Source organism: Oncorhynchus mykiss, chromosome 17, assembly GCF_057628025.1.
Source record: "Oncorhynchus mykiss isolate SJ-2025 chromosome 17, ASM5762802v1, whole genome shotgun sequence".
Classification (NCBI taxonomy): Eukaryota; Metazoa; Chordata; class Actinopteri; order Salmoniformes; family Salmonidae; genus Oncorhynchus; species Oncorhynchus mykiss.
In genome coordinates, this window is record NC_143038.1 from 33,201,638 (window position 1) to 33,226,778 (window position 25,141).

General features: G+C 46.6%; 1 protein-coding gene across 6 annotated transcripts in view; it reads left to right on the plus strand.

The window, feature by feature from the left end:
- Positions 1–25,141, plus strand: part of cacna1da (calcium voltage-gated channel subunit alpha1 Da) — a 124,822-nt gene that overhangs the window by 74,389 nt on the left and 25,292 nt on the right. For 2 of the 6 annotated variants that reach the window (XM_090205265.1, XM_090205266.1), the window contains exons 1-17: positions 4,615–5,840; positions 6,081–6,168; positions 6,442–6,549; positions 6,719–6,771; positions 7,023–7,169; positions 7,596–7,797; positions 8,832–8,990; positions 10,065–10,175; positions 11,628–11,711; positions 18,527–18,655; positions 19,239–19,304; positions 19,626–19,717; positions 20,650–20,809; positions 21,028–21,155; positions 21,639–21,735; positions 22,121–22,223; positions 22,361–22,462. In XM_090205265.1, coding sequence (XP_090061391.1) covers positions 5,653–5,840; positions 6,081–6,168; positions 6,442–6,549; positions 6,719–6,771; positions 7,023–7,169; positions 7,596–7,797; positions 8,832–8,990; positions 10,065–10,175; positions 11,628–11,711; positions 18,527–18,655; positions 19,239–19,304; positions 19,626–19,717; positions 20,650–20,809; positions 21,028–21,155; positions 21,639–21,735; positions 22,121–22,223; positions 22,361–22,462 — 2,017 coding nt within the window. In that variant the 5' untranslated portion in view covers positions 4,615–5,652. Of the gene's footprint in view, positions 1–1,157; positions 1,279–2,110; positions 2,212–2,304; positions 2,339–2,433; positions 2,561–2,680; positions 2,811–3,409; positions 3,470–4,614; positions 5,841–6,080; positions 6,169–6,441; positions 6,550–6,718; positions 6,772–7,022; positions 7,170–7,595; positions 7,798–8,831; positions 8,991–10,064; positions 10,176–11,627; positions 11,712–17,116; positions 17,150–18,526; positions 18,656–19,238; positions 19,305–19,625; positions 19,718–20,649; positions 20,810–21,027; positions 21,156–21,638; positions 21,736–22,120; positions 22,224–22,360; positions 22,463–25,141 lie in introns of those variants that run through there. The other 4 variants (XM_090205267.1, XM_090205268.1, XM_090205269.1 and 1 more) reach the window with 3 other exon arrangements.

The following is a 25,141-nucleotide window of genomic DNA, read 5'->3' on the forward strand; positions in this document are numbered from 1 at the left end:
GACCACATTTTTTTGTATTAATAAGTGCCTTTTTGCTAACAGGATGTATGTTTTGGAATGTTTTTATTCAGTACAGGCTTATTTCTTTTCACTGCCATTTAGGTTAGTATTTTGGAGTAACTACAATGTTGTTGATCCATCCTCAGTTTTCTCCTATCACAGCCATTAAACTCTGTAACTGTTTTAAAGTCACCTTTGGCCTCATGGTGAAATCGCTGAGCAGTTTCCTTCCTCTCCGGCAACTGAGTTAGGAAGGACACCTGCATCTTTGTAGTGACTGGGTGTATTGATACACCATCCAAAGCCTAATTTATAATTTCACCACGCTCAAATGTATATTTATTTTCGACCAATCGGTGCCCTGTAGTCCACGATCAGCTCTTTCGTTTTGTTGATGTTGAGGGAGAGGTTATTTTCCTGGCACCGTTCTGCCAGGGCTCTCACCTCCTCCCTGTAGGCTTTCCCATCATTGTTGGTAGTCAGGTTTACCACTGTTGTGTTGTCAGCAAACTTGATGATTGCGTTGGAGACGTGCGTGGCCACGCAGTAATGGGTGAACAGGGAGTACAGAAGGGGTTGAGCACGTGTGTTGAGGATTAGCGTGGCAGAGGTGTTGTTGTCTACTTTCACCACTTGGGATCAGCCCGTCAGGAAGTCCATGTCCCAGTTGCACAGGGAGGTGTTCAGACCCAGGGACCTGAGCTTAGTGATGAGCTATGAGAGCACTACAGTGTTGAAGGCTGAGCTGTAATCAATGAACATCGGTATTGATCTTGTCCTGTTGGGACTGTGCAAAGCTGTCATCAAGGCAAAGGGTGGCTATTTGAAGAATCTCAAATATAAACAAATAATTTGATTTGTTTAACACTTTTTTGGTTACTACATGATTCCATATATGTTATTTCCTAGTTGTGATGTTGTCACTATTATCCTACAATGTAGAAAATAGTTAAAAATGAAGAAACTCTTGATTGAGTTGGTGTTCTAAAACTTTAGACCGGTAGTGTAATACTGCAAAGTGGGCTGGGAACTAGAAACAGGCCATCTTGTTACTAGTGAATGCTGTATGTGTTTCCATAGAATCGCATGTGAATTATAGGTCCTCCATGTGTGTCGCATCCAAAATGATCGAGTGCATTTGGGTGTGTTGTGGCCAGATCCTGACAGGTGAAGACTGGAACGCTGTGATGTATGACGGCATCATGGCGTACGGCGGCCCTTCTTCCTCGGGGATGATCGTCTCCTTCTACTTCATTATCCTCTTCATCTGCGGAAACTGTATCCTTTCCTTGCCACACTCATCCTATCATCGCTGTCTCTCTGAGCCCTGATAATCACAATCTGATTGGATGTGACTTGACCGCAAACTAATTTCCCCTAGTTAAACAGATTCTCCTTTCTGGATATGGTCTACCAGTGTTACGGTTTTCTTCTATCTCCTCCTCTGAAGATGAGGTGTAACAAGGGTCGGACCAAAATGCAGCGTGGTTAATTCGATACATCTTTAATGAAGATGAAACACGAACAATACACAACAAGAACCGTACCGCGAAAACCTAAACAGCCTATCTGGAGCAAACAAACACAGAGACAGGAACAATCACCACCGAAACACTCAAAGAATATGGCTGCCTAAATATGGTTCCCAATCAGAGACAACGATAAACACCTGCCTCTGATTGAGAACCACTCCAGACAGCCATAGACTATTCTAGATAACCCCACTATATCACTATCCCAATACCTACAAAAAAAAACAAGACAAAACACACCACATAATTAACCCATGTCACACCCTGGCCTAACCAAAATAATAAAGAAAACACAAAATACTAAGACCAGGGCGTGACAACCAGGGTGGATAGAGACAAATGACAAGTTGTTATGTTCTTATGAACAGAGATGTAGTCTTGCAAACACAACCCCGTTTAAAAAAAAAAAAATTATGTAGTCAGTATAGATCTCTGGGGTCCGTTCTTCCGTCATTATTACAACAAACATTTCTGGACTTTTCTGAATAGCGCATATGAGTGTGTTGCTCTAGCCATGGACCACACTACGGTACAGGAGATGAGTTCAGGTTCTGTCCTTGACGGAACACTTCGCTCAGACATCCTGCTGAACGTCTTCTTGGCTATCGCTGTGGACAACCTGGCAGACGCAGAGTCTCTCAACGCTCCAGGAGACAAAAAGGACGAGAAAAAGGAAGAGGTAGAACTCCACCCCCAGACATATTGTGGTTCAGGTTCATTCAGCATCATTGTATACAACTTCTCATCACGTTTGCTTTTTTTTGGGATACAGGCACCAGTGGAGGAGGAAGAGGAGAATGCTGCAGGTACAGGCCTGTGTGTGTGTGTGTGTGTCCGTAAACAAGTGCACGTCTGTGTGTGTGGTCTATCTCTCTCACTGTGTGTGTGTCTGTCTGTGCAGCAGAGGAGGAGGAGGAGCCAGAGGTTCCAGCAGGGCCACGCCCAGCCATCTCTGAGCTGGTTAAGAAGGAGAAGATCACCCCCATCCCTGACGGCAGCGCTTTCTTCATCTTCAGCAAGACCAACCCGTAGGTCACACACACACACACACACGCACGCACGCATGCGCGCAGACAGACAGACGGACGCACGCACACTTTTCTGAGCTCTCTGAAGCAGGTGTGTGCGTTTTCTGTCGTTCTCCTCAGGATCCGGGTGGGATGTCATAGACTCATCAACCACCACATCTTCACCAATCTCATCCTGGTCTTCATCATGCTCAGCTCTGTCTCCCTCGCTGCAGAGGACCCCATACGCAACTTCTCCGCACGCAACATCGTAAGTACAGGAACCTTCTTGTCTACATTCGAATAATGTTGGGTCATATATATGGGAACACACAGTAGACAGTTTCAATTGTTACGCTACATAGTAGTACATAGTAAAGATACATTCTGTATTGATTTGTGATATTTATTGCTTATTTTACGTTTTTTTTGTATTCATATTTAAGGATTTAGTTGGTTAAGAGTGACGTTAACGGTAATGATAACACTTTTCCTGAAGTTTCTCCCATGATCCTCTTAGGCAGCAGGTTCAATGACTTTGGAATCATTATGTATATTCACCATTATAACGTAACCTCAAGCTGCACAATGTCATTGTGATTGTCGGTGGATGACGTTGTGCTGGTGCTCGTAATGAAATGATATAATGAATATATACTGCATTTTGAAATGTATTGTAATATACACCGATGTTTATTCACGTATACGAAAACTGTGGATTGTTTGGTTTATGCATACTAAGTCATTTCCTATGCTCTTTCCTGCACACATGGGTTTCCCACGCTAACTTGTTTTTCTTCGAATGTCTCTGATGAACGTACTTGCGTAACCTGTATAACCCATGTTAAACATGTCCGTTGCTTTTTGCAGATACTTGGTTACTTTGACTATGCTTTCACGGCTATCTTTACTGTTGAGATCCTGTTGAAGGTAAATGGCCTGTGTCCGCCTCTCTGTGCTGTCAACTAACTGACCCCCCCACGGTAACACTCCCAACGTCTGGTTGCCTTCCAGGTCCTAGGCTATGCAGATTATGTCTTCACTAGCATGTTTACATTTGAGATCATGTTGAAGGTAACTCTCGCTTGTGACGACAGAGAGCCTTGCTGCACTCTCTCCTTGTGTGTCACCTGCTGCCACCGCGGTACTACCTGCCTCGTTTCACTTTTCCTTTTCTATTCTTTCTGTTTTTACTCCATGGCACCTCTTTTAACTACCAAAACATCTAGGGTGTGTTCCGTGTAAATTCACTCTGGAGTGCCAGAGTGCGCTCTGGGCGTTCGTAAGATTCAGAGCGTTGTCAGATTGTCCTTCAGTAAATTCAGAGCGTTCCTCTCTCGGAGCGTTTAGAAGGCTCACGCTGGACGCTCCGGCCCGAGGAGTAGGGTTGATCCGAGCGTTATGAACTCAATACGGCACAAGTACCCAAGCTAACTGGCTAAAGTTAGCTAGCTTGCTAAAGTTAGCTAGCTTGCTAGCTACTTCCAGACATAAATAAGAGAACACCTCACTCTTGACCATTTTACTCACCCCACCCAGCAGAGCTGGTTAGGCTGTTTTCATGTTATCCAGAGCTTTGGTGGCTGTAACTGTGCTGCTGGCAACAATTTTGTTAAGCTTTTTTGACAATGTTTACAGACACCGGCCATATTCAACGGGTGTTGAGCGTTCGTTAATGAATCAGTTATTCTGTGCTCTGGCACACTCAGACGAGAGTGCTCTGAAATCGGAGTAGATAGCCAGAGTGAATTTACGAACGCGCCCCTCGACCTTCATCATTACTTACTAGCACTACACACACTAACTAACACACAAGTTGTTCAATTCCCGCTAATCAGGAAACGAATAATCCATGAAGGAATCAAAGGCACAAACCAACCCCGATTGGTGTCATCATGTTTGTCACGTTTGGAAAAGTCAACAATGAGTTGAAAAGGTTTTGGAATTTTGACCCGACGACACTATTTTTGTGCACCTCTCCAAAAATGATGCGACACTTTGTGCAAAGGAAAGAGATATCAATGTGCCGTTTAAGAGATGTAGCTTCGACTGATATTTTGACCTGGATGTCATTTGGGGGGGGGGTTATAAACAAACATCTAAGGCCATCTCCAGTCAAAGCCGACTCCATGCTTCTGTTTCATACCGACTGACCGCTATTCAGATACTGAGCCATAAAAGAGGGGGCAAACCAACCATGTTCATGTGGAGCATGGGCTTCCCCAGATTGACTGAGTGCTTAGAAATGTAGGGTTTCCTTCAGAACCCTTGAGAGGGCAGCCCAACCCTGCTCAGTCCTGTTGCGGGTCGTATTCATTACGGCTCACCGTAGCAACATGTTTTGCAACGGAGTGCGGGAAACTAGAGTTTCGTATTGGACCAGTTCAGATAGTCCTTCCCCGTTTCAGTTATTTCTTTTCCCGTTTGGTGCCGAATGAACACGACCCAGCTCAGTTTGATCCTGCTGCGTTAGCAGTGCTTTCCGCTAGCGCCAGCTGGTCTCTACATTTACACGCACTCAGGACGATGAATCCTTTTCTTTTATGATTTGAACAAGACTTCCTTTCGCTGCGTTGTTTACTTTTCTGCCTGCTGAAGTCTGACATTTTTTTTTTTTTAAAGTGGAGCTGCTCTATTACCCCTTTAGACTGTGAGCTGTTAAAGAACATGAAGGAATGTGCTTTAAGGGAAACGGCCCTACATGAATGTGTCAGTAAGGGCATGGGGTTTTCCAACCGGTAGGCTGTTCAACCCTGTCATTTCTCTCCGGTAGTAGATGTAATATTCGTCCTCAGCGCGGCAACAAACTGCACGTTTTGTTGTCGCGGGTGACCCTGTTATTAGCCGATTGTGAAGTGAATGACTTACTACTACATTCATGTACCACGGTGCCGCGGGGGGTGGTGACGGTAGCTGCTAACTTCCTGTTTTACTGAGTCTGAGCTCGCCACCCTGAAATAGAGTGTTCTGCAAGCGTGTGGAAATACTGTATGTGGGTTTGAGGGGAGTGAGTGTTTCTACCACTATATATACCTGTGTAGGTGTTTCTGTCTGTCCTGCGGTGTACCACTGTGTATTTGTGTGCTCGTGTGTGTCCCCGTGTGTGTGTGCGAATGTGCGTGTCGATGTGTGTATTTCTGTGCATTTTCTCAGCGTCTGCTACCCCGTCTAACTCGCTGTGCCCTTCCCCCCAGATGACCACATACGGAGCGTTCCTCCATAAAGGGGCGTTCTGTAGGAACACCTTCAACCTGCTGGATCTGCTGGTGGTGGGGGTCTCCCTGGTCTCCTTCTGCATCCAGTCAGTACCTGCTGCTACCCTCCGCCCACACATCTCACTCTCTCTCTCTCTCTCTCTCTCTGTCTTCATCCTCATGTCCCTCGCCCATTGTCCCTCGCCCTCTGTTCCTTTTCCCGTCCTAACACGTCATGTTTTTAAAAATATTTTATGGACACGGTCAAGTTTGATTATGGCAATGAACGGTTGCGTTTAGAGAGGGCGAGTTGGTTTCTGACGGGGAGTTCCTGTGATGTCCTTTAGGTCCTCCGCCATCTCTGTGGTGAAGATTCTGAGAGTCCTGCGAGTGCTCAGGCCCCTGAGGGCCATCAACCGAGCCAAGGGCCTCAAGGTACAGTAGTGCCTCATCCTAAAACATTATACGTCCTACTCCTTCTCTTTCAGTACCATATTCCTTGCCGTAGTATTCGTAGAACAAGTGCAGTGGGCTTGGGACAGTTTGTTGCTGAAAACCTGTACAGGGTTTTTTAAAAACGACTTTCTAGAACTGTGTCGTCGCTGTGCCTCCTTCTTCCTACGTATTTGACGTACATTGACCTTTCGTCAACGTAATGCCTTCGCACTGTTCGATAGCTGCTAACCTTTGAACTTTTGACCCCTGCAGCACGTGGTCCAGTGTGTGTTCGTGGCCATCAGGACCATCGGTAACATCATGATCGTCACCACGCTGCTGCAGTTCATGTTCGCCTGCATAGGGGTGCAGCTCTTCAAGGTCAACACCGTAACACCCGGCTCTAAGATCAGCACCGTAACACGGGTTGTGATGTCAATGGCATCGTAGCTTTCAGTAAATCCCCAAACCTAGACGTTTGACACCTGAGGGTTGAGGGTTCGTTTTGTAGCCGTACCGTTTCGAGGAAAGTGTTGTGTTTGCTTTGCAGGGGAAGTTTTACCGCTGCACGGACGAAGCCAAGTCTGGCCCCGACGATTGCAAGTCAGTTGTTTTTTGATGCCTTTGTCCATCTACACACAGCAAACTGACACCCTTCACTTTGTATCAGAAATACTTACACTTACTGTACAGTAAGGTGTTCCGCAGCGTCTTTGAGCGCGTTGCGCGTAGACAAACATATTTACAACATCCACAATATTCATGTTCTTTACATACGGTACATCATAGGACGAGTCCTATATCCGGACCGCTGCCCTCTAACCCCTGTGTCCTCTTGACCTCTAACCTCCCAGGGGCACCTACATCCTTTATAAGGACGGGGACGTGAACCAGCCGTTCGTCCATAAGAGAGTGTGGCACAACAGCGAGTTCAACTTTGACAACGTGCTCATGGCCATGATGGCTCTGTTCACGGTGTCTACCTTCGAGGGCTGGCCTTCGTAAGACACACCCACTCATATTATACACCCATATACAATATAATACACCTTCATATTTTTGCCTTTTGTGTATAAAAAAACCCCCAGAAGGTAAACAAATGTGTGTTCTCGCTCTCACACGCACTTTTTCTCTTTCTCTTTTTCTTTCTCATGCTCTCTTTCTTTCTATCTATCTCTCTCCCTCTCTCTCTTTCTCTCTCTCTTTTTCACACTCTCTTTCTTTCTTTCTCTCTATCTCTCTCTCCCTTTTTCTTTCTCTCTCGCTCTCTCTATTTCTCTCTCTCGCTCTTTACCTCTATCTCTTTCTCTTTCTCACGCTCTCTTTCTTTCTCTCTCTCCCTCTCTCTCTTTTTCTTTCTCTCTCGCTCTCTCTATTTCTCTCCCTCTATCTATCGCTCTCTTTTTCTCTTTTTCTCTCTCTTTCAGGTTGCTCTACAAGGCCATAGACTCGAACAGGGAGAACCTGGGTCCCATCTACAACTACCGCATCGAGATCTCCATCTTCTTCATCATCTACATCATCATCATCGCCTTCTTCATGATGAACATCTTTGTGGGTTTCGTCATCGTTACGTTCCAGGAGCAGGGAGAGAAAGAGTACAAGAACTGTGAGCTGGATAAGAACCAGGTTAGACACACAATTCCCTGGGCGTGCGTGTGTGTTCGTGAACACGTGTGTGTGTGTGTGTGTTCATGCGGTGTCTACGTGTGTGTCTGTGTGTCTATGTGTGACTATGCGTTGTGTGGCACTACATGTCTAGACTAGCAGGTCTCCCACACTGGGTAAGTGTTCTGAGTGTGTTGCTACGTTTGAGTGTGTTGCTGAGTGTGTTGCTGAGTGTGTTGCTATGTTTATAAACCGGGTGGTTCGAGCCCTAAATACTGATTGGCTGAAAGCCGTGGTATATTTAAGCAGTAAGGCCCTGGGGGAGGGGGGTGTATATGGCCAATATATACGGCTGAGGGATGTTCTTATGCACAACGCAATGCGGAGTGCCTGGACACTGCCCTTAGCCGTGGTATATTGGTCATATATCACAAACCCCAGAGGAGCCTTATTGCTATAATAAACTCTTTACCGACACAATTAGAGCAGTAAAAATAACTTTCTTGTTGTACCCTTGGTGTACGTTCTGATATACCACGGCTGTCAACCAATCAGCATTCAGTGCTCGAAATACCCAGTTTATAACAGACCACCCAGTTTATACCATGGGTATGACAAAAAAAAAATCATTTTCATTGTTTTAATTACGTTGGTAACCAGTTTATGGTGGCAGTAAGGCACCTGGGGGGTATATGGCCAATATACCACGGTTAAGGGCTGTATCCAGGCACTCGGCTTTGCGTCGTGCGTAAGAACAGGTTTATTGCCTATATACCACACCCCCTCGTGCCTTATTGCTTTAGTACTCTATACTATGTGTACAGGTATGTAGTGTATAACCATGTGTGTTCAATAGTTTTCTTTAAATGTAACCTTTATTTAACTAGGCAAGTTAGTTAAGAACAAATTCTTATTTACAATGACAGCCTAAAAGGGAACAGTGGGTGAACGGCCTTGTTCAGGGGCAGAGCTCAGGGATTCGATCCAGCAACCTTTCGGGTTACTGGCCCAACGCTCTAACCACTAGGCTACCTGCCTCCCCGTGTGTTCTACAGCGTCAGTGTGTGGAGTATGCCCTGAAGGCCCATCCGTTGAGGAGGTACATCCCTAAGAACCCCTACCAGTATAAGTTCTGGTACGTGGTCAACTCCACCGGGTTTGAGTACATCATGTTCGTCCTCATCATGCTCAACACACTCTGCCTGGCTGTGCAGGTAGGAAGAAGCTCAACCCGACCCATTCATAAAGCCCTAGTCGTGTAGCAGCATTCACTGTTAGGCAATCCCCTGCAGTACAACTCCTGAGCCAGCATCTCAGCTTCCTAGTGCTTTGTAAAACCTCTTTATTCTTCTGTACAATATCTGGCACTTACATCTACACATTCTCTACGTCCACCCCTCTCTGTCTGTCTCTATCTGTCTGTCTGTCTGTCTGTCTCTATCTGTCTGTCTGTCTGTCTGTCTATCTCTGTCTGTCTGTCTGTCTGTCTGTCTGTCTGTCTGTCTGTCTGTCTGTCTGTCTGTCTGTCTGTCTATCTCTGTCTGTGTCTATCTCTGTCTGTCTCTGTCTGTCTATCGCTGTCTGTCTCTGTCTGTCTGTGTCTATCTCTGTCTGTCTATCTCTGTCTCTATCTTTGTCTGTCTCTGTCTCTATCTTTGTCTGTCTCTGTCTATCTATCTCTGTCTCTATCTTTGTCTGTCTCTGTCTCTATCTTTGTCTGTCTCTGTCTATCTATCTTTGTCTCTCTGTGTCTATCTCTGTCTGCCTGTGTCTATCTCTATCTCTATCTGTCTGTCTGTCTGTCTGTCTGTCTGTCTGTCTGTCTGTCTGTCTGTCTGTCTGTCTGTCTGTCTCTATCTGTCTGTCTGTCTGTCTATCTCTGTCTGTGTCTATCTCTGTCTGTCTCTGTCTGTCTATCTCTGTCTGTCTCTGTCTGTCTGTGTCTATCTCTGTCTGTCTATCTCTGTCTCTATCTTTGTCTGTCTCTGTCTCTATCTTTGTCTGTCTCTGTCTATCTATCTCTGTCTCTATCTTTGTCTGTCTCTATCTTTGTCTGTCTCTGTCTATCTATCTTTGTCTCTCTGTGTCTATCTCTGTCTGCCTGTGTCTATCTCTATCTCTATCTCTATCTGTCTGTCTGTCTGTCTGTCTGTCTGTCTGTCTGTCTGTCTGTCTGTCTGTCTGTCTGTCTGTCTGTCTGTCTGTCTGTCTGTCTGTCTGTTTCTGTCTCTGTCTATCTGTTCCTCCCTCCCTCCCTCCGTCCCTCTCTACCACTCTCCTGTCTGTAGCACTATGGCCAGTCTGCGACATTTAACTATGTGATGGACATCCTCAACATGGTCTTCACTGCTGTTTTCACTGCGGAGATGGTGCTCAAACTCATCGCCTTCAAACCCAGGGTAAGGACACACACCTGCACACAGACATACATACATTTTTCTCACTCACTCACTCTCTCTCTTTCTCTTTTTCTCTCACTCTTTTTCTCTCTCTCTCTTTCTCATTTTCTCTCTCTCTCTTTTTCTCTCTCTCTCTCTCTCTCTCTCTGCGTGTGTGTGACTGTCACCTACTGGAGCATGTCTCTGAAACACTAACAAGTGATCTCCCTAACTTTCTAACAGAGTAACATTTATAGATCACATACACATTTGTATTACACCCAGTCGTTGACAATACTGTCGTACATTGGAGTAGATGCACTTAACATGCAGATATCGTTTGAAAGTAACTGAAATGACGCCAGTAGCTCAGTACGAGTTAAGGTAATAGAGTATTTTCGTATTAAACCTCACCACTTAACCCCCGCCTACACTGTAAACTGTCAACACTACTCAAAACTTTTGAGGAGTCATTACTCAAAACAATAGAGTCACTGTGACCCTGTGGGTGGTCCAGATTTTGAGTAACGCCCCCACTAAGCGACGCCTACAATATAATCTTTCCTTTGCCTTTTCCACTGAATTGTAGAGTTACCACCCATGACTGCATTTGCTAGTGACAGATACATTGAATTAGTTCATTTTCAGTCCTGCGGCCTTCACCAAGTGAGTTCCTAGGCAAATGTTCTCTTTATAATTCTTTACGGCAATACATTACATATCTCAAAAGGCCTTTTTGCCCTAATACGGTGGCCTGAAACGCAAGGTTTTGTGGTCAATTAACGATTTCTTTGTGGATTTTTGATGTGTGCCTCGGGTTATTGTCTGGTTGGAAGATCCAGCCTCCCGGCAGAGGCCACCAGGTGTTTGGCTAAAATGTCCTGGTACTTGGAAAAGTTCATGCTCCCGTTCCCCTTAACAAGGGCCCCAGGACCAGTGGAAGCAAAAATGTCCCCATAACATCAAAGATCCACCACCATATTTGACAGTAGGTACGAGGTTCTCTTCTATGCATCCTTCTTTCAACGACAGAACCCACCACTGGTGTGTGTCTCCGAAGAGATCTCTCTTCATATTTTCCGTAAGCTCATCTTTACCAAGGGGTGCCAACAATTTGGGTAATGACTGTAAACGCGGTGTGGAGGAGTTCATTTGTGATGTAGCATTTTCTAAAGGGAAAGGGAACGTTCTGGACGTTTCACCTCACTGAATACACCCCTGTTCCTAGGTTATATGGGCTGCTGTTTCTGCTGACTTCGGCTCCTCTGCTACCAAAGGGGCCTCTGTCGGCAACTCTCTCTGTTATTGATTATTCAGGTCTTGATGGCTTCTTTTCTCTTTGTCTGTCTTCTCTCCTTCTCTGGCCCTCCCTGCTGCCTCCCTTACATGCTCCTATCCACACACTGTACTCCTCTTCTCTCTCTATTCTCCTCCCCCTCTCATCCCCGTGTGTGTTGTGGCTTTCCGTAACAGCACTATTTCACTGATGCGTGGAACACGTTTGATGCCTTAATTGTAGTTGGTAGCGTCGTTGATATTGCTATCACTGAAGTGAACGTAAGTACTACCTTTTCTGTCTCTTCTGTGAAACTGAAGCCTTACAATGAAGCCAGAATGCCAGTAGCACCAGCATTATCCCTAAGAGTGTCCCGAGGTTGAGGAAGACGCTTAGATTTACGTCGAGTGAACATGAGACCGGGAGAGTAAATCCCAGCGTCTTCCTCACGTCAGTCTCCCTCTCCCCTCGTGGATTCTATATTATTTTACATTAGGCCCACAGTGCCCCCTAGTGTTAGCTAGTTGGTACTAAACTGCTAAATCACTTCATACTTACAGGGAAACTGATTCAGATCGCTATATTAGGAAATATACTGCTTATGTGTTTCAAACGATATTCTGTTCGGCAATATATACTCCATTGGTTTTCAGTCTGCTAGTGGTTCTATTGGCTTTCTCTGTACGGCTTCAGTCTTCTTGTAATTCCTGTCTTGTACTCTCCTGTCTGATGAAAACATGTACCGTCGCTATTAAAATGAACCCCCTGACCTCCGTTGTACAGCAGCTTCTGTTTATTCTGACACTCGGGCCGTGTGCAATGCATTCCTAATGTGTGGTATGGTACGACGTGGTGAAATGTTTGATTGTTTTATTGTTGAAGCGAGTGTTACGATGCCTCGGTGCACCGGGACGTTTCCCACCAGAGGTGTCCCACACGCTGTAACCATGGCGATCGATAGATGGTTTACGAGCCGTGCGATATTGCTGTTGCATCCGCTTGGTCGTCTAACCCTGTTACTCGTGTTCACTCTGTTTCCATAGAAACTTGTAGAGGCAAGTATGGCATTGATCCAACTCATCCCTGTATTATTATTATTTTTGTTGCGTAAACAACGTTTGTCTTCGCGAATCCCTTCACACTGATAATGCATTACGAAACTCAAAATGAGTCATCGAACGTTTTGTCAGTTTTGGGGCAACAACAAAAAAAACAAACAGGCGTTTGTAAAGAAATGTTTTGAGATGATGTAACTATTAAGCAAAGTTAGAGGGATGTCTGTTGACCGTGCTTCAGGATCTGTCTGTGCTTTGGCCTGGTTGAGTTAGTCTGTCAAGACAGGGTCAAACGGTGGATGACTTCTACTTAGAACTACCGTAGCAGACTACCGCTGAAACGTTCCCTGCGTAGCCTTGTTGGGTAGTGCTCTGTTGAAAAGCTACTGCGACTAAGTTAACTGTACTAACCCAAACACTCTCTTAAGTCACATGCAGCACCGTGCAGTGTGCATACAGTACACAATGTCAATAATGTACATACAGTATGTCAGTGCATGTCACATGTACCCGTTGTCAATTAAAACAAACACTCACTCACACATTTTCGTAGTAGATTATAGGTGCAGTGTACTGTGTGTACAGTGTACAGTGCACTGCTCAACTCTCTCTCTCTCTCTCTCTCTCTCTCTCTCTCTCTGTCTCTGTCTCTGTCTCTCTCTCTCTGTCTCGCTCTCTCACTCTCTCTCTCTCACTTGCTCTCTCTCTCCCTGTCTCGCTCTCTCACTCAATCTCTCTCTCCCTCTCTTTCTTTCTCTCTCTCTCTCTCTCTCTCTCTGTCTCTCTCAATCGCACTCACTCGCACTCTCTCTCTCTCTCACTTGCTCTCTCTCTCTCACTTGCTCTCTCTCTCTCTCTCTCACGTGCTCTCTCTCTCACGTGCTCTCTCTCTCTCTCTCTCTCTCTCTCTCTGTCTCTCTCTCTCTCTCTCACTCGCACTCTCTCTCTCTCACTTGCTCTCTCTCACTCGCACTCTCTCTCTCTCACTTGCTCTCTCTCTCTCTCTCTGTCTCGCTATCTCTCTCTCTCTCTCTCTTGCTCTCTCTCTCTCTCTCTCTCTCTGTCTCGCTATCTCTCTCTCTCACTTGCTCTCTCTCTCTGTCTCTCTCTCTCTCTGTCTCTCTCTCTCTGTCTCTCTCTCTCTCTCTCTCTCACTTGCTCTCTCTCTCTGTCTCTCTCTCGCTCTCTCACTTGCTCTCTCTCTCTCTCTCACTTGCTCTCTCTCTCTCTCTCACTTGCTCTCTCTCTGTCTCTCTCTCTCTCTCTGCTCTACTTTCAGTGCTGTTTCTCTGGAGTCACCATATGTCAGTGTGTCAGTGTCTGTGTTCCTGTTTTATGTGGATGTGAATGTGTTAGTGCATGACTCTGTGTGAGAGCTGGTATGTGTGTTTTCTGTGTTTTACATGCATATGTTGTGTGTGTGTGTGTGTGTGTGTGTGTGTGTGTGTGTGTGTGTGTGTGTGTGTGTGTGTGTGCCCAATTCCATCTCCCATTGGCTGTTGGTTTGCATGCCTCCATTCTGCCTCACTGTCTTTCACAGATAGTTAAGGACTGACTAGATCAGACACTCCATTCAGTTGGGCTGTTTTAACTTCTGATCTAGGATCTATGTCCACGCATGGCTATACTATAGCTGCCCATTTCACGTGTGGCCTGATTGTTGTTATCCAATCACTGTGGGCTGTGTACCTCCTCTCCTGAAGCATGCTGGGAAAGTGTCAGGTGTTCACCCCGTTCCCCCCCCCCCCCCTCCCCCTCCCTCACACACAAATGGCGATGGGCCCGCACCGGTCAGTCCGCCTGCTCACTGACCTTTTGTGACCCTTTGTGAAGTTTGACCCTTCTCTCTCGCCACACCTCCCTTGTATATTTTCCCCTCCAGACAGAATGGCCTTGAAGCTCAGAGCACAGCTAGGGCATGTTGTTCACCCGGCACAATGCTGCAACATAGAAATAGAATGGAATAGAATGTACAGACAGTGGCGATTTAATATTGGATTGACTTTTACATTCTATTTCTTTCTGCAGCGTGTTCTTCCTAAGCAGAAGTTCTTCCTAAGCAGAACACAATTAAAGCAGCGCAATCAATATCAAAGTTCGATCAGGGTCAAAAGTTGAAACACATCAGGCTTCACTAACAGTAATTCACAATCAGTGTGAGCCTCACGGAAGAAACAGAGCACTTATAGCCATGCCATAAGCAGATCTGATGACTGTAATCTCTGGTGGTTCCATCAATGCTGAGTCTGAGGTTCTTTGTTGATCATGTGTTTGTGTCTCTGTGAGTGATTGTCTCTGTCTTCTGTTCTGTCTTCCCATGTAGTGAAGCTCTTAAAGCTCCCAACGGAGCTCATGTTGTAGAGCAGGTCCAGGTGTGTAGCCTTCAGTCAGGTGCATGACGTCTCCCTCTTTCCCTACCCCCCAAACCCTCTCTCTCTCCCTCCTCTCTCTGCCCTCTCCCTCCCCTCTTCCTCTCCCCCTCTTCTTTCTGTCTCTCTCTCTCCTCTCTATATCCTCCCTCTCTCTCTCTCCCTCTACCTTGATCTCTTTTACTCTCTCCGCACTGGGCTGTGAGAGCGACCTCTAGCAGCGACTCTGATGCAGGGCACTGACCGTTGACTCGCATGGGGGTTTTTGCTGCATGCGACGCTGACAGGTATCACTAACAGCTCCTCCTCATCATCGAAACTTGTCTCGCGTGTACATGTTCGGTGCTTGTCTGCGGCGACGTGGCAATGCCGAACGTATGCTCCGTCAAAATTACCGAGAGAACCTCCTCAAGCGTAATTATTCCACGTGTTGTGACGCTTTGCTCGTTCCTGCACCCCAGAGCGTTCCTGTTGTTCAGTGTGAGTCACCGCGGGAGATGAATGACCTGGAGCCGTGTCTGTCTGGAGTTACTCTACTCTTACTGTCCCCCTGTTGATGACATCACTCAGTGTCGTTCCTGTAGTGTTGCTGTGAAGTCATACACCTGAAAGCGTACAGGGGTTCACAGTTTCTCTCACAGTTCTCTCAGTTTTCACAGCGGTGTTTTGATGAGGAATATACTGTTTTTCCATATAGGTGTTGACAGCTGCATTTTAAAGCGTTTTGACTAATACAATATGATTAAATTTTGTGTGTAATGTTTTACAAAATGTGTGTCGGTGCGGCGTGTTTGTGTGGATTTGTGGGTGGGAGAAACTGAGAGTGTGAGTTAGCGTAAGATCGATGATTTTCAGACTTAAAGGAAAAATGCACTCAAAAACGATATTTTGCTCATTTTTTCATTAGTCCAATGTTAACACATCCCCAAAAACAGTATTCCTTAAGTGACATACTGGAAAGGTTGAAGTACAAATTCTGAATGAGTTCTGAATCATATACTGATGACAAGCCAAAAGCCTATAGTGATATTATATGAGTGGCGGAAAGGTTGTTTATTAGTTACCAAAGTTACAGAAGCACTATTAGTATGACCTGTTGATTGATAGGAATGGGTTATATATGGGTTGTGTGACAGTCGCTATAGCAACACTGTTATAGTCGGGTTAACGTTACGCTTGGAACCGTCCTTTCCATAAGCGTCATAATAAGAATCTGCGTCAGTCAAATGTTGTTTCATAAACATTGTTCCAACGTGATCCATGTGTCAAGCCACAAGCTTTTATTTTTCGGCCACGAAGATCACACGTTACCATCACACAGTGAGTGATAAAGTTGCATTTCAATCTTAAACGTTACCTTACGTGTTACAGGTCTTCATGTTGTATGCCGGTCTTAAATGCAACGGAAGCACCGCATAGAAGTTGTTAAGCCGAACTGTACGTTGTCTTAAACGCTTAAAGTGCTAAGATTCTGTTCTTTGTGTCCTTAACTTCTTGGCGCACCGATTCCTTTAGCGGGTTCATTTTCATTTTCGTCAACATCCGCTGAATTGCAGAGCGCCAAATTCAAATTAAATTACTAAAAACATTTAATTTTCATGAAATCACAAGTGCAATATAGCAAAACACAGTTTAGCTTGTTGTTAATCCACCTGGCGTGTCAGATAAGACTTTACACACCTTGTGGAAGCTATAGGGAAAGGAATCTGGTTGATATCCCTTTAAATGGATGATAGGCATGCAGTGGAACAGGGAGGTTTCAAAATAAGAGGCACTTCCTGGTTGCATTTTCCTCAGGTTTTTGCCTGCAATATCAGTTCTGTTATACTCACAGACAATATTTTGTCCGTTTTGGAAACTTTAGAGTGTTTTCTATCGTATATATACATATTCTAGCTTCTGGGCCTGAGAAATAGGCAGTTTCATTTGGGTACGTTTTTCATCCAAACATCAAAATACTGCCCCCTAGTCTCAAGATGTTAATGTTATGTTACATAGGGGTTGTGATTTAGGTGTGCGTGAGTCCAGTCTGTCAATGTTGCATAAGCGGTGTGTAAACGTCAAGTGTCGAGACAATGTTGTGTGTCGGTCTCCAACGCAACGTCCGTTTTTTAAGTGTGATGGTATGTGTGGTTAAGTGTGAGTCTTTAATCGTGCGTACGTCTTCAACATGTTGATGACGTTGCGTTCAAGTGTGCAAGTATAAGGGATAACGCTGTGATAACTTGTGCGAGTCATTAACACAGGTCTTTGATTTTAAAGCCAACGGAGGCTCCTCAGGTGGATGAGTCGGGGGTAAGATGCTCTTCCCCCAATCAGGGCCTTGCCCTCTCTTCTCTGGGTTTTCATTGGTTCATGTTGATTTGCTTGTTCATTTATTTTGTGTTCTATCTACATAACCTCCTCTAATCCTCTACATGGCCTCTTGTATAACCTCGCCTTTTTAATTTAAACAATTAAAAAGTTTGGTTTTCATTCAGAGAACAGTTTGGTTTGGGTTTTTGACCGTTCTTTTTGGTTGTATTTTTTTGTTAGTTTGAGTCCGTTTGCTTTGGCTTTTTTGCTCTTCATGTCCCTGTTTTTGTTTGAGGCGTGTTGTTTTGAAGGAGAGTGTGTCGATCACTCAAACGTGGCGGTGTGCATCCCCCATGGCGAGGGCGGGTTCCCCTCCGCTCCTCCTCACGTTTGTAGCGCTGACACCGCCGCATGGTCTCCGCCGTGCCATGTGCCCCCTGCGTGGGGCGGTGAACTGTGGATGACCCATTGGGGTAGGGGTTATGACCTCTGCTATGACATTTGACCCCTCCTGGCTGACCCCTCCTCGGGGGGGAGGGGGGGGTTCCCACTGTGACTCCGCATGCAGTGACTCTGGACCGGGGGGGTTGCCATGCTTGTGCTGATTGTGTCCAGTCGAGTTATGGCAAGGTTTTCTCTCCCTACGGCATGTGTTCCTGTCCCTCTCCTCCCCTGTAGGGCTGTACTGTAGCAGGGCTCCTGGTAGAGCTTCACGACCAGCCCCGTAGATACAGATACATGTCAGCTTCAGCCGTCCTGCATAGGGGACTACTACTCCCACCCTGTCACTTTAAACTCCCGTCAGTCAGGTTGTACTGGGTTTTTCCAACCTCTCCTCCGTGCTTGGAACAGATGTGTGAAGTGGCTGGTGGTCCCCGAGGAGAGAGTTTGGAGAGAAAAAAAACATGCCCTTCTACATGCAACAAGTCCAGGATTCGCCTGGTTTTGAGAGGAAGTGCCTTGATGTACCTACCAGGAATACTTAAAGGAATGTTAAATATACTGGTGACTTCTAAAGCCTCTTTTAATCCTCTTTCCTAGACTGATCTGTAGTTCAGTAGGTAACTTGTTCCAGTTGATTGAGGATTAGTTCATGTTACCTACGTCACGTAGACACCATCCCTCGAGCAACCCTCGGTTGTCTCAAAAGGTCACAGGTTCACGGAGAGATTTGAGGCGATGTGTGTATCTCACATCTCAGTCTCAGTAGACCTTTAGGGTCGCCATTGGACTAAGTGTACCTCTGTGTAGTACGCTGAGTACTGTTAAGGGCTTGTCCATGGCATTGAAGCACAGCCAGGTTCCCTGTCTACACACACACACACACACACACACACACACACTCCGGTCCTCTGACACTGCCTCCGTCCCCTACAGAACACGGAGGACAACGCCCGCATCTCCATCACCTTCTTCCGCCTCTTCCGAGTCATGCGATTGGTCAAACTGCTGAGCAGAGGGGAGGGGATCCGCACCCTCCTGTGGACCTTCATCAAGTCTTTCCAGGTGAGGAGGACCACGCCCCGTATAGAGGACCACGCCCCGTATAGCTCATCACTCATTTACCAGGCTGTTAATGCACTGAACTAACTCTGGTCCCTTGTTCACCCTCTCTCTCTTTCCCTGCCCTCTCTCTCTCTCTCTCTCTCTCTCTCTCTCTCTCTTTTTCTCTATCTCTGACCTCTTTCTCTCTCTATCCCTTTCTCACTCCTCTCTCTCTTTCCCTGCCCTTGCTCCTCTCTCGCTTTCTCTGACCTCATTCTCTCTCTATCCCTCTCTCGCTCCTCTCTCTCTCCCTCTCTCGCTCTCTTTCTCTACCCTCTCTTTCTCGCTCTATCCCTCTCTCGCTCCTCTCTCTCTCTCTCTCTCTCTCTATCCCTCTTGTTCCTCTCTCTCCCTCTCTCGCTCTCTTTCTCTACCCTCTCTTTCTCGCTCTATCCCTTTCTCGCTCCTCTCTCTCGCTCTCTCCCTCTCTCGCTCTCTCTCTCTCTCTCTCTCTCTATCCCTCTCTCGTTCCTCTCTCTCTCCCTCTCTCTTTCTCTCTCTCTCTCTCTCTCTCTCTCGCTTCTCTCTGTCTCTCACTCTCCAGGCTCTGCCATATGTTGCCCTTCTGATCGCCATGCTCTTCTTCATCTATGCTGTCATTGGCATGCAGGTGAGTCACTGAAACAGCTATTTGTTACTAAACCATTCGCCCCGAACCAGCTTAATCCTCCAGTCAGTCTCACAGTAACAGCCCCACTAAACCTCTTCATAAGGAGCAGCAGTACACCTGGGTCATGTTCCTAAGGTACCAAACGGAGGAAAAACTGATTGAATTCAGAAGCGACTACCTGGACGTGTTCATTGAAGAAAGGCTCATTTTCAGTTTCTTTTGCAAAGGGTTTCCATTGCATGCCCTTCTGAACGCAGCCCTATTCTTCACGCAGTATGTAAACAAACCCTTGTCCTTGTCTATCATTACTGTTCGTTTCAGGTGTTTGGGAAGATAGCCATGGTGGACGGCACCCACATCAACCGGAACAACAACTTCCAGACCTTCCCTCAGGCCGTGTTGCTGCTCTTCAGGTCTGTCGGGGTCGGGGGGGGGGGGGGGGGGGGCAGGCGCAAGGGGTCACAGGGTCAGAGTTCACGCAGACGTTGTAGGTCGGATATGTAGCGATTATAACATGTCCAGCTAAAGGTAAAAGAGAATCTGTAATCAACTTTGTTTAACAACGTTTTGGTCTTTAGGCCTTCATCAGGAGATGTGGTTGTGAAAAGGTTATGGAATGGTTGTGAATAGGTTACGGTTATGCTGACTTATTCGACGTGACATGGTTGGGAGTAGGTCGTCTTAAAGGTTACGCTGAGGTATCTGACGAGTCACGTTTCTGTCCCAGGTGTGCCACGGGCGAGGAGATACGTCGATGACGTGACATGGTTGGGAGTAGGTCGTCTTAAAGGTTACGCTGAGGTATCTGACGAGTCACGTTTCTGTCCCAGGTGTGCCACGGGCGAGGAGATACGTCGATGACGTGACATGGTTGGGAGTAGGTCGTCTTAAAGGTTACGCTGAGGTATCTGACGAGTCACGTTTCTGTCCCAGGTGTGCCACGGGCGAGGAGATACGTCGATGACGTGACATGGTTGGGAGTAGGTCGTCTTAAAGGTTACGCTGAGGTATCTGACGAGTCACGTTTCTGTCCCAGGTGTGGCACGGGCGAGGAGATACGTCGATGACGTGACATGGTTGGGAGTAGGTCGTCTTAAAGGTTACGCTGAGGTATCTGACGAGTCACGTTTCTGTCCCAGGTGTGGCACGGGCGAGGAGATACGTCGATGACGTGACATGGTTGGGAGTAGGTCGTCTTAAAGGTTACGCTGAGGTATCTGACGAGTCACGTTTCTGTCCCAGGTGTGCCACGGGCGAGGAGATACGTCGATGACGTGACATGGTTGGGAGTAGGTCGTCTTAAAGGTTACGCTGAGGTATCTGACGAGTCACGTTTCTGTCCCAGGTGTGCCACGGGCGAGGCGTGGCAGGAGATCATGTTGGCGTGTATTTCGGGAAAGCTGTGTGACCCAGAGTCGGACTACAACCCTGGGGAAGAGATGACCTGTGGCGCCAGCTTCGCCTACATCTACTTCATCAGCTTCTACATGCTCTGTGCCTTCCTGGTACATAAATACACTTATACACACAGCATATACTTTATACACACGTATACACACAGCACACACACACAAACAGACACGGAATACATATCCACGCAGCATACATACACACACACACACACACACGCGCGTACATTTCCACACGTACGCTCACACAGACTGCGGATCTAGGCACAGTCCGTCCCTATTCTGTTCTGATCCTGTTTGTTCTGTTGCGCTAGATTATCAATTTGTTTGTGGCGGTCATCATGGACAACTTTGACTACCTGACTCGCGATTGGTCCATCCTGGGTCCTCACCACTTGGACGAGTTCAAGAGGATTTGGTCTGAGTACGACCCAGAGGCCAAGTAAGTGTGTTGTGTGTGTGTGTCTATTTCAGGACTGTTCAATGTCGGTCCTGGAGGGCCGGAACGCTTCTGGTTTTCATCCTCTCCTTTTAAGCAGGGACTGTTTCAGACCGGGACTGTTTCAGACCGGGACTGTTTCAGACCGGGACTGTTTCGGACCTGGACTGTTTCAGACCTGGAATGTTTCAGACTTGGGACACCAGGTGAGTGCAATTGCCTACCAGGTAGACACCAAAACCAGGATTGTTTCGGCCCTCCAGGACCAGAACTGAACATCCCTGGTATAGATTAAGATTATGTCTGCCTGTTGCAGTTGTCTGAGTTTATGTTTATCAGAGTGCTGTCTCTCTCTCTCTCTCTGTCTCTCTCTCTCTTTCTCTCTCTCTCTGTCTCTCTGTCTCTCTCTCTCACTCTGTCTCTGTCTCTCTCTCACTCTGTCTGACTCTCTCTCTCTCTCTGTCTGACTCTCTCTCTCTGACACAGGGGCAGGATTAAACATCTGGACGTGGTCACTCTGCTCCGACGCATCCAGCCTCCCCTGGGCTTCGGCAAACTCTGCCCTCATAGAGTGGCCTGCAAGGTAACCGTCTCTCTGCTATCAATCTTTCTCTCTCTTTCTCTCTTTCCCTCTATGCCATCTCTCTCTGCTATCGCTCTCTCTCTCTCTTTCTCTCTCTGCTCTCTCTCTCTTTCTCTCTATGCCATCTCTCTCTCTTTCTCTCTCTCTCTTTCTCTCTCTCTCTTTCTCTCTATGCCATCTCTCTCTCTTTCTCTCTCTTTCTCTCTCTCTCTCTCTCTCTATGCCATCTCTCTCTTTCTCTTTCTCTGCTATCTCTCTCTGCTATCTCTCTGTCTTTCTCCCTCTCACTTTGTCTCTGTATCTCTTCCTCTCCCTCTAATTGATCTGGCATGTGTTCAACCCTGTACACAGCGTACGTATAGTAACCCTGCTCTTTCCCTCTCAGAGACTGGTGGCCATGAACATGCCTCTAAACAGCGACGGCACCGTCATGTTCAATGCGACGCTGTTTGCGTTAGTACGCACCGCCCTGAAGATCAAAACAGACGGTAGGAGACACCGCCCCCCACACACACTCACACACACACACACACACACACACACACACACACACAGCACAGCAGCACCAGCTGTATAATTTGTGTTGATAGTGATAGGACGTGTCTGGTGTTTACCCGTGCTGTAGGTAATCTGGAGCAGGCCAACGAGGAGCTGAGAGCCGTCATCAAGAAGATCTGGAAGAGGACCAGCATGAAACTGCTGGATCAAGTGGTGCCCCCTGCTGGTGGTCAGTTATATCACCCCCCCTTCCCAGGCTTCTACAGCAATACATCTCAGTAGAAATAACATCCCCGGCATTACACACACACAGACACACACACACCTGAGATCCTGGTAGCAATGCACACATACACACATTCCAGCACAATATCACATATTACACACACGTTCCACCTTCCCACTTACATACATCTACAAGTATGAACTCTCAAATATCAACAATGTCCCTCTCTCACACAGAAATAGCCTACACACACTCGCTCACCCTCACAAACTCTCAAACTCATGATTTCAGTTTTGTCCTGCTGTTTTCTGCTCTCGTGTTCTCCACAGTGTGTTTTTGATCTGTGTGCATGGGGGGGGGGTGTTGTTTATCTACACTCCTTCCACCTGTTCTGGATACCACTGGAGATTCCAGGGTGACTGTGACTGTGACTGTGGCTGTGACTGTGGCTGTGACTGTGACTATGACTGTGGCTGTGACTGTGGCTGTGACTGTGACTGTGACTGTGGCTGTGACTGTGGCTGTGACTGTGACTGACTATGCACCAGGCTTTGGGCTTGCATGGCCTCATAGTGGTAGACCACTGACTGTCTCTCAGTGCATGCTGCATCTCTCCTACTAAACTCTCTTTCTCTCCCTCTCTCTCTCTCTCTCTCTCGCTCTCCTTATGTCTCCTCTCTCTCGCTCTGCTCAAGCTTTTCCAACAGCTTCAGTTCCTTCTCTCTATATCTGTGTCTCTCAAACCCCCCCCCCAAAAAAAAATTAAAAAAATAATCTACTGTTAAAGAACTTCAGAATATTCTGAAGCAGTTCTGTTTTAGGGTGGTGGCATGGAACTAGTGTTGCCTCTCCTCTCCGATCTCTGTCCCTGACATGCTTGTTTTAAAAGTGACCCCTGCTTCAGAATCATTCTCACGCGCACGCATACTGCACTGTAAATGCACGCAAACATCTTCCGTTTCACGTTGCTCCACGGCTCTCGCACACAAATCCACACCGGCACTAGCCTACTCGCGTGTATGCCTAGTTCAGCTTGCTTGCATGTGCTCAGTAGAGTCGAACTGTGTATTGGGTTGGGTTCCTTAACAGCCCGAATCCCTCTGCTGGAGTGGATCTCAACTGCTTGACTACATTCCTCTGGCTGGCTCGTTTTTTTTGAGGTTTCATAGGTCGACATGACAAAAACAGCTTAGGCCTGCCGAGTGCTGAGGCGCCACTACAGCCTGGGATTCGAAACACTTCTGGTTTTGGTGTCTACCTGGTAGTTAATTGCACTCACCTGGTGTCCCAAGTCTGAAACAGTCCAGGTCTGAAACAGTCCAGGTTTGAAACAGTCCAGGTTTGAAACAGTCCAGGTCTGAAACAGTCCAGGTCTGAAACAGTCCCGGTCTGAAACAGTCCCTGCTTAAAAGGAGAGGATGAAAACCAGAAGCGTTCCGGCCCTCCGGGACCGACATTGAACAGTCCCGAAATAGACACACACACACACACAGGCCCTCAATTGGCCCAAGCAGGTTAGGTTTGGCCGGGGGTTTTCCTTGGCTCGCTCTAGCGGCTCCTTGTGGCGGGCCGGGAGCCCGCAAGCTGACTTCGGTCGTCAGTCGAACAGTGTTTCCTCCAAGGCATTGGCACGGCTGACTTCCAGGTTGATTGAGCAGTGTGTTAAGAAGCAGTGTAGGCTTGGCGGGTCATGTTTCGGAGGACTCATGTCTGGACCTTAGCCTCTCCAGAGCCCATTGGAGAGTTGCTGCGATGAGACAAGGTTGTAGTCACCAATTAGATTTCACGAAGTTGGGGTGAAAAATTGGGTAAAATTACAACAACAAAAAACAAACAAAAATTGCTTAGAGCATTAACTTGGGTCTAAATGACATGCCATAATCTCATAATAGCCACTATAAATGTGTGCTATTTAAACCTGCAGTCTTTAAAAGGATCTTAGACGTTTGAACCAATGGGCTGTAAGGGTCCTGTCCCTCTGTGACCCTGCCTGCAGCCTGTCTGCCCTCTCTCTCCTCTGGCTGCCTACCTAGATTGGACAGGAGATTATTGATACAAGTGATAGTTCAGAAGTGGTCAGGAGGCCCAATAGAGATCCTATAATTCAAATGGATTAGGGGATCTCTATGGGATGCCCAGAATCGAACTAGTATCGAACCACAGTTCAGCTACGGTTTCGGATTTAGTTCTATTTGAGGTGTACCTGTGAGGTATACCAGTTCTGTTTTAGGGTGGTGGCATGGAACTTGTGTTGCCTCTTCTCTCCAAGCTATGTCCCCAGGACTGAAAGATGTAGTTGAGGATCTAGATTAAGTTATTGAGTTACCATTGAGTTGTTATTGAGTGATTGTGGTCTTTGGCCTACAGAGAGGATTGGCCATCCATGTGATGCATCTTGAGGTATAGAATATACGCCATCCAGATGGGTGTGCTTTTTATGACAGAATGTTAAAATTAGGTGAAACCAAAAAAAAAATATATATATATATATTTTTACCAAGTTACACTTCTCAAAGGCACCAAATTGGAGGAATGACAGCCAATATGATAAACAATGCCTTCAGAAAGTATTCACGCCTTTTTCCACGTTTTGTTTTGTGACAGCCTGAATTTAACATGGATTCAATTTAGATGTTGAGTCACTGACCCTCACACAATTATGTTTTTAGAAATGTTTACAAT